The 8,706-nt window shown below is 38.8% G+C and overlaps 1 protein-coding gene across 1 annotated transcript in view; it reads left to right on the forward strand.

Annotated features, from left to right (window-relative positions):
• The window catches only part of stx6 (syntaxin 6), a 13,324-nt gene extending 6,010 nt beyond the window's left edge, over positions 1-7,314 (forward strand). The window contains exons 4-8 of the mRNA XM_046857174.1: positions 738-800; positions 902-1,030; positions 1,782-1,888; positions 2,725-2,819; positions 3,923-7,314. Of these exons, the coding sequence (XP_046713130.1) occupies positions 738-800; positions 902-1,030; positions 1,782-1,888; positions 2,725-2,819; positions 3,923-3,999 (471 nt within the window). The 3' untranslated portion in view covers positions 4,000-7,314. The remainder of the gene's footprint in view (positions 1-737; positions 801-901; positions 1,031-1,781; positions 1,889-2,724; positions 2,820-3,922) is intronic.
• The last annotated feature ends 1,392 nt before the right edge of the window (positions 7,315-8,706 follow it).

Here is an 8,706-nt window from a genome sequence, read left to right on the forward strand (position 1 = left end):
TGACGTCATTTTTCTGATGACATCATTCCTGACGACGTCATTCTCCATAAAAGATATTGACAGTTATGACAACTTTGCACTCAAATATACTTTGATTCCAAAAACCTGATTCCATGTCCCTCATTCGTGACTGAGTATCTGCTCGAAGAAATTTTTATGAAATACACAAATGGGACAGATGATCTTTTTTCAGAATGAGGGACATGGAATCAGGTTTTTGGAATCAAAGTATATTTGAGTGCAAAGTTGTCATAACTGTCAATATCTTTTATGGAGAATGACGTCATCAGGAATGATGTCATCAGAAAAATGACGTCATAGCCATGTTAGAATACTGACTTCCATTCATTCATTTTTATTTATTTATTAATTTTTTTATTTTACCTTTTTAGTAAATGCAGACGTGGTAGATTAGTGGTTAAAACCGTGGAGTTCTAATTAGAACGTCATGAGTTCAAATCCTAGCACTACCTAACATTCACCACACACACACACACACACACACACACACACACACACACACACACACACACATATATTAGTTAGCTATGTTCTCATTTTTTTAAAAATCTTTCTGCAGTTTTATTTAATTGTGTAATTAAGATATTGAATTTAAATTAAATATTTACAATGATTCATATTTCTTCCTCTCCTAAAAGGTTTTTTTTCCGCCCTGTTGGGTATAACGTGTCTGAATTTTCACCCTAGTAAATGTCATAATTGATATTATTTCTCAGGAGATGAAAGACCAAATGGCAAGTCCAATGGCCATGTCGCTCTCAGACAAGAAAAACCGACAGGTTTGTACTGTATTCTGTGCATTATGGTAAACATTATACGGCTTCTTTGCTCCTCATTATTACAACCGTATCGGTGTTGATGTCTGTTTTTTTTGTGTTAGACTCTAATGGGAGACGGGGGGTCTCGTGGACCAATCTGGCAACCAGGAGGAGATAAATACATTCGACTGGACCGAGAACTGCATTCTGCCAACTCTCAGTTTATTGAAGAGCAACAAACCCAACAACAGGTAATAATAAAGTCCACAGTCGGGTAAGACAAAGGTGCTCTGGGAATGCATGAGGATGTGAATTGGTGGACTGTAGTCCAGATGTGGACCCAGAATAGGATTTCATCTGACAGAATTTCATCTACAGTTTTGAAAATCAGCCTGTTTGAGACGGATCAAATGCAATTATGAGAAATACACTATACGGGCAAAAGTGTGTGGACACCTGACAATAAGATACCTCCATTCCATTCCACATTTAGTTCCCCATTTGCTGTTATAATAACCTCCACTCTTCTAGGAAGATGTTCCCCTAGATTAGGTTTGAGGTCAGGTCTCTAGAGCAGATGATCTTCCAGTCCAACCCATTTAAAGTATATCTTCATAGAGCTGGCTTTGTGCACATCTGCATTGTCATGTTGGAACAGTTCAAATTAGGAGAAATGAATGCTGCTGCATCTGAAGACAACATAAAATTGGAAAAGTCGGGTGTCCTAATACTTTTGCTCAATATAATGTATATCGCTAGATGCAGCTGTACAGGAAACTGGATACACAGCTGGATACTTTAGCACAGAAAAGGGGAACTGGTGACCTGAAACTACTTCAGATTAAACGATCATGAGTTTTCGGAGACGGATCATGATCACCAGTCAGACCTGCTACTTACATATCCGTGTCTGTATGTTTCTGAACGCACACAAATTTGATTTCAACACTACAATTCACTATTTGCTTCATTTCCTCATGATTTTTTTGCCTGTTTGTGTAGTTGATGGCGGAGCAGCAGGACGAGCAGTTGGAGCTGGTGTCAGGGACCATTGGCGTATTGAAGAACATGTCTGAACGGATTGGACAGGAGCTGGACGAGCAGGCAGTGTAAGCCATACACCTTATCTCTGTTCACACTTAGTACAAAAATCAATCCTTTTACATTGTAGGAGTTTTTGGTCACCATGCATTTGAGATAATTTGCATAATAAAGTCGTCTTTGGTTAAAATATCAACAGCATGTTATCAAAACTAAAAAAAAGTTTGTGGACACCTGACCATAAGATGCTTGGGAGGCCTGGGATACAGTGTGTTCATATTTATTGTTCAGTGAGCTCTAAGCTCTAGAGCAGGAGATCTTCCACTCCAACCCACTTAAAGTATATCTTCATGGAGCTGGCTTTGTGTGAAGGAGCATAGTCCTGCTGAAACAGGTTTGGGTCTCCTAGCACTTTAAGCACTTTGATTTACACTCGCATGCATGGATCATCTTCTACAGTACCACCATTAACGGATTATCTCATGGGTGTGGCTTGACATTTTCTAAAACATTTAATGAGACTATATGCATTATATTATAGAAGTTGTTAATTTTTTTTTTATATAATTTGTAAATTATTTAATTTTTTACAGCTATATATATATATATATATATATATATATATATATATATATATATATATATATATATATATATTTCACATTTTTTGTTTCTTTGGTGTTTTACTTGTCATTGGTGTTGAAATTACTGATCCGTGTTCCAGATTCAAACAGGAAACGTGGCAGCTCGTGCGTTTTCTCAGATTTTAGTTTTTTACCAGGAAACTGAATCGAACCAATTAGAAAATAAAACGTTTAAACATTGTTCTATTGTGATTTCATCTTTGGAAAAAATAAATTTCTACGTGGAGTGAAAAAATATCTCTCTGGCCAAATTTTTGCAGAATGCTGGATGATTTTTCCCATGAGATGGACAGCACCCAGTCCAGGTTAGATAACGTGATGAAGAAGCTAGCGAAGGTTTCACACATGACTAGCGGTGAGTAAACCGAAAAAACCTTTCGGGCCTCTTCACAGCATGCTCACATGCTCGTAAAAAAACAACAGCCGAAGCTGACCGTGATGCATGGGCGGGCCGACAGAAACCGGAGAGAATTCAGCCATGCGTTCACTTCCTGTTCAGAACCACCCCACACTTCCTGAGGTCAGTAAGGTTACAGACTTTAGCGGAAGGAAAGCCAGGGTTTGGTTTCTGATAGCACCCCTTAAAAGGGTTTACGTGATGAGAACAGGAAGTGTGACCTTGGGGAGTCTCAAAGGAAGCTCGAGAATAAATGGTGAAATATTTCACTATTCGGGAGTCTCATGATGTCAGGAAAAAGTGGCCAAAAAAACAAATGTTGAAATGCTTTATGAATATGCGCATATTCATATAGCGGTTTATTATTAACATTTGTGAACAGCAGCAGTTTACATTTTTAAAACTTTTTTTTTTAATAAAACGCCTGCTATAATAATATACACACTAATAATTTTTTTTATTAAATAGAATAAATCCAATGAATGTAATGCACTTTGTATTAGATTATTTAAATTGATTAATCAATTAAATAAATGGAATAATTTAAATAAATAATTAGAAGATAAATAGAAAGAGTCATTGCCAGTTATCGCAAATGCTTGATTGCGGTTGTTGCAGATTTACACACACACACACACACACACACACACACACACACACACACACACAAAAGTATGTGGACACCTGGTTAAGTTTTACTTTCTGAACATACCATTTCACAATAATCCCCATTTGCTGTTATAATATCCTCCCATCTACTGGGAAGACGTTCCACTCGATTTTGAAATGATTTATGGAGATTATAGTGTTCGTAAAGTCAGGAATTCTTCCTCTACAACCCATGAAAAGCACATCATCATGGATCTGGCTTGTGCACAGGAAAAACCCATGCTTGTGTGCATCTAACTTTGTGGTACCAGTTTGGTGAAGAATCACATATGGCTGAAAGGTTCAGGTGTCCAATAATACTACTTTGTCACCGTAATTTTTAGGGTTGAATATTGAGAAATAACAGTCTGGATTGTTCTGACTGTGTTGTTAACTCTTTTCCTTCCTCCCAGACCGGCGACAGTGGTGCGCGATCGGCATTTTGTTGGCCGTCCTGTTCGTCGTGATCCTCCTCCTCATTCTTCTGTGAACAGCACTCCGTTTCCAGACCACTACAACTTTCCTCATTCCAACCGAAAGGTCCGACTGAAAACCTACGCTGCTTCAAGGAAAGGAAATCGTTTTCTCCCGAACTCGTTCAGTCGTCCTCTTTACCCGCTGAGTATTGCGCTTGTCTTCTTCTGCCACTCCATACCTGCAACCTGTGTGGTACTTTATCTCGATTCTCTGTATTTGTTTTTGTTTTGTTTTTTGAAGCTCACGGGGCTTCCATTTGTATAGTTCCCTATCGCTTAAATGGGGGGAGAAGTCAAAAAAGCTTTGATATTAGCATCCCGAGTCAGGGTAAACCTCGTCCGTGCTAACTTTATGCCTCGTTAATGCTTCAGAGTGATTTATTGAAGTAATAATAGGCTTCCTTTACCCGACAATTCTAGGGCTCCTATTGAATCTTTTGCTTCCTGTCTGGTTTATCATGTACACCTGCTGTATAGGTGCTGCAAATGTTCAACCACAAAAAAAATACCATCAACACATACACCTTGCTATTGATAGACAGATGAAAATTCGGGCTGAAGAATCAAGTGTCTATGCCTACATTCAGCTAATGATGTACTACAGAGCGGATATGTCTGATAAAACGGCTAGTAAACGTAGGTACGGTTACTGTGGATAGATACCTAGCAATGATTTTTTTTTTAATTCCTAGTAATTATTGATAACTACTGAAGTTAAATACATATGAACACTGGGGTTTCCTGATTTGGAACGTATTTTTTTTTTTATTATTAATATTTTTTTTTCCGAAGCGGGTATTTGATAGCACTAATAATACTAATCACTCAACTCTAGAACTTTCTAGATGCTCCCGATTTCTCAAGGCTACTAGTAGAGATTTTATTTCTAGTTCGATGACTGGTTCAACTGTAACCTATTCAAGACATATTTAGTTTGCTTGTTGTTACTAGTACAGATCCTGACAGGTAGCAGTGGTCCTGCTAAAGACACAAAGAACAATCGGGGCGGCGGAGATGCAGTTTTCCGTCATCTCGATCTAAAAACACACCTGCTACACGTCTGCCTCTGAAGACTTTTTAATGTTTCATGATTGTGCTTCAACTCGGAGCTTCCTTACAGGAAGGAGGAATGTCTCCCATCTTTAAAAGGGAACGATCGAGGCAATTTTAAGACGATTCAGGAGCTGTATTCAGACCTGAAGAACATGTGTCAACACTACTTCATTCCCGTCACGTTGTACATCTCATGTAAAATGTCCAGGGAAGAAAAAAAAAGTCTGTGGATAAAACCATATGAAATGTTACAGATTTGAAAAGCGAATTTCACTTCTAGACGCTGTACCACGTACCCCCTGGCATGGAGGATTTCACCACCTCCAACCAATCAGGAAGAACATCCCAGCGTACTTCGTCAATGACCGAGTACGGGATATTAGGTAGTGCCGATTTCAGATCAGGTTGATCTTTTGAGGTCAAGTGAATCTTTCAATCCTGTCGATTTCAGGTGGATGATCCCGATGAGACTACAAACAGTAAGATGTTTGAAACATTTGACGATTCCTGACTAATGATGATTCGCATGAAACTATTTGAACGATTTAAACGCCCGTTTACTGTTGATCCCTTGATTGCTCAGGGTATTAATGCCGATTCAGCAGTTATGTAAAGTGATCACAGTCCACAAGAATAGTTGCTGAATTCAGATGGAGCACCTGCACGTCTATATGATGCTAGGTGTACGCCATTAAGCCGTTCACAAGTGGCCATTTGCATTTACAACAGGTAACCATAGCGATTACATTCAACTCGATTACATTCAACTGGATAAAGAACCCAATGTTCCACCAACTAATAGTTGGGCTAGGTCTCTCAAGCAGTTGGAAAAAACACCCATTGTTCTGTATTTTGAGTTTGATTCCCACTAAAAGGTTCTTAAGACTCCCTAATGAGGACATACACTGTATGGACAAAAGTGTTTCTAATGGTTCCAATAGATTTTAGTGTGTGCTTGTGGAGATCCATAAAGCCACAAAGGTGTTTCTAAAGTCAGGTACTGATGTAGGTGAGGTGAGGAGGCCTGGTGTGCAGTCAGTATTCTAATTCAACATGTTCAATACGATATCGAACTTTATAGCAGGAGATCTTCCACCCCAACCAATGAGAAGCGGATCTTCATGGACAAGTTCAGGTCTCCGAGTTCAAGTGGTGTCCCAATACTTTTTCCATATAGTGTATGTATACACTGCTTTGTATGGCCTGAATAGATTGACTACTTTGGCTTTTTTTTTTTTGCTAGATTTCACACAATACCATATCAACCAAACTGCCTCTGTGAAGTTCAGAACACTACATGGCCAGTGCCTTAGTATCTCATACAGGATAAAGGGTCTTTTTTTTTTATTTTTAGCTGAGCATTATATCCCATTTCAGCAGGATAGTCTTACATGAGATTCTTCTCTATATTCTCATTTACTGAGAAATCTCAGCAAAACGTTATTCGGTTTGGTTTTTGTTTCACACTGTACGTAAACAGAACAGAACCTCAGTTGAGAATGTACGCCTGAAAGTGAAATTTTTTTTTCCTAAAAATACGGAACGCTAAATTCGAGTAGAAATCCCACACCGCATATTTTAAATGATTCTGCATATTATACCACATACTGCATATTTTAAATGATAAGAAGTCTAGAACCTTGAAGTTCTAAGGAGGTTTGGTTCGCTTATGAAGTTTTCTTCACCATAATGTTTACCTTGTCACAAAGGATTTCTAACGGAACCCATTTAGGACGCTTCAAACGCTAATACGTAAATGTTTTAACTTAGTATATTATAGAGAAATCGCTGCTGCTGCGTCAGCATACGAGAATTCAGTATTGTCAAGAAAAAAATCTCTGCAGTCCATTTTCATATTGTTTTTTTTTTGTTGTTTTTTTTTAATTGTTGACATTTCTTTTTTTTTTTTTTTTTTCTTGGTTGGAAAATCGTGACGCAATTTATTCCCGTAGCCCCAAACTGAAAATGCCTGATGACTTTGTATCCATTAAGAGCGATTATACTGCTGTTGTACAGTTGTATCACTAAAACCAATCCACCCCACTGTAAAGTAAATGTTGCACAATCGCGTCACCGTGGACTGGTGGCATCGATGGCGAGAATACGGTAGCGAATGGGCTTTTAATGATTCTGATCGTATGATGTTTGTTTGCTGTGTGAGAATGAATTTTGTTGTTTCCCTTTCACCATCCACTTCCCCTAGAAATATTTGTCCCACCATCCCTGTGTGCATCTGAGTCCCCTTATGAATTTAATAAATGCAGAACGCTGCTGAACATCAATGGCTTTGACTGGTTTGTTACTGTTGATAATAATCTGGCCAATGTCTTACATATTTCATTGTATTTATTTTTTTGACCATTTTTTGGAAAGTGCTTTCACAAAGCTCTGTTTACAAGAAAGTACTTTATATATCTACATTTACACACTTCTGAATAGTCCCCTTGCACAGCAATACAGCGCTCCCAGCCTTCCTGCCACTTCTCGAACGTGTCCTGGAACAAGCTGGATCTCCGCAACGGTGTCAGAGCAGTGATGTTTGAGCTGGATCTTCATTCTTCATCTTTCGGCAGAAGCCAAATCTGGAAATTAGGGTGGTTGCGGAAGTTAGATCGTGCGCGCAAATTGCCGAACGGTATCGACATTTTCTGAGGTTGAGCTCGTTCAAGGTCTTCCTGATCTCTTGTTGTCTTCCAGTGACGTTCTTCCACTTAAAACACCTCAAATTTCACGTTTGCTCTTTGTTCTAACATGGTCAGAATAGAACCAGTTAGCACCGTTAGTCCAGAAACTTTTTGACAACACCTCATATATCAGTGAGAAAGAATCCAAGTACACAGTCAAACTATTGAGTATGAAAACAAATAAACGTACAAAGGAGTCCATCAGGGAACAGTTTTATCTCACCACCATCACATCTGGCTCCCTCATTTGGGTTAAACTTAGGAACAAATTTCTGAAGTTAAAATTAGTAATCATTTACATTAAAACCTTTATCCAGAGAGAATTACACTTATCTCATTCATACAACTGAGCAGTTGAGGGTTAATGGCTTTGCTCAAGGACCCAGCAGTTCTAGCTTGGTGGTGCTGGGATTTGAACTCATGACCTTCCAATCCAACCGTAACCACTAATCAACCTCCTTTGCTCCTTTGTTGGGAGGCTGGCCATGATACAGCACCCCTGGAGGTTAAGGGCCTTATTCAAGGGCTCAGTGTTAGTAGGATTTGAACTTACACCCTTCTGATCGCCTCCCTTTTACGGTAGACATTAGCATCCATTATGCGTTTACTATCTAGCATATTATTGTGGATTGAAGTAGCTTGTCTGGATGTTGATTATCTTTAACGTAAATCTGTGACTTTGGCAAGATGCCAGAAATTATTAAAAAGGACGATCATAAGATTCACGCATGCAGTCTTGTCTTCAGACAGGTGGCTTGGTTCCACCCCACTTCGGATGCTCTGGCTGGGAACGGGTCGTCGTCCCCACCTGAGCCTTCGACAACTGGAATATTTTACATCGAGTAATTATTTTATTTGTAACACTTTATATTTAGTGTTAATATATTACATGATTTTGAAATGATTTCTATTTGCTCCATAATGTTGGTCCTGCAGGCCTGTCCTGCATTCGGTCCAATTTTGCTAACATTTGCAATCAGATGA

The sequence above is a fragment of the Silurus meridionalis genome, chromosome 9 (assembly GCF_014805685.1).
Source record: "Silurus meridionalis isolate SWU-2019-XX chromosome 9, ASM1480568v1, whole genome shotgun sequence".
Classification (NCBI taxonomy): Eukaryota; Metazoa; Chordata; class Actinopteri; order Siluriformes; family Siluridae; genus Silurus; species Silurus meridionalis.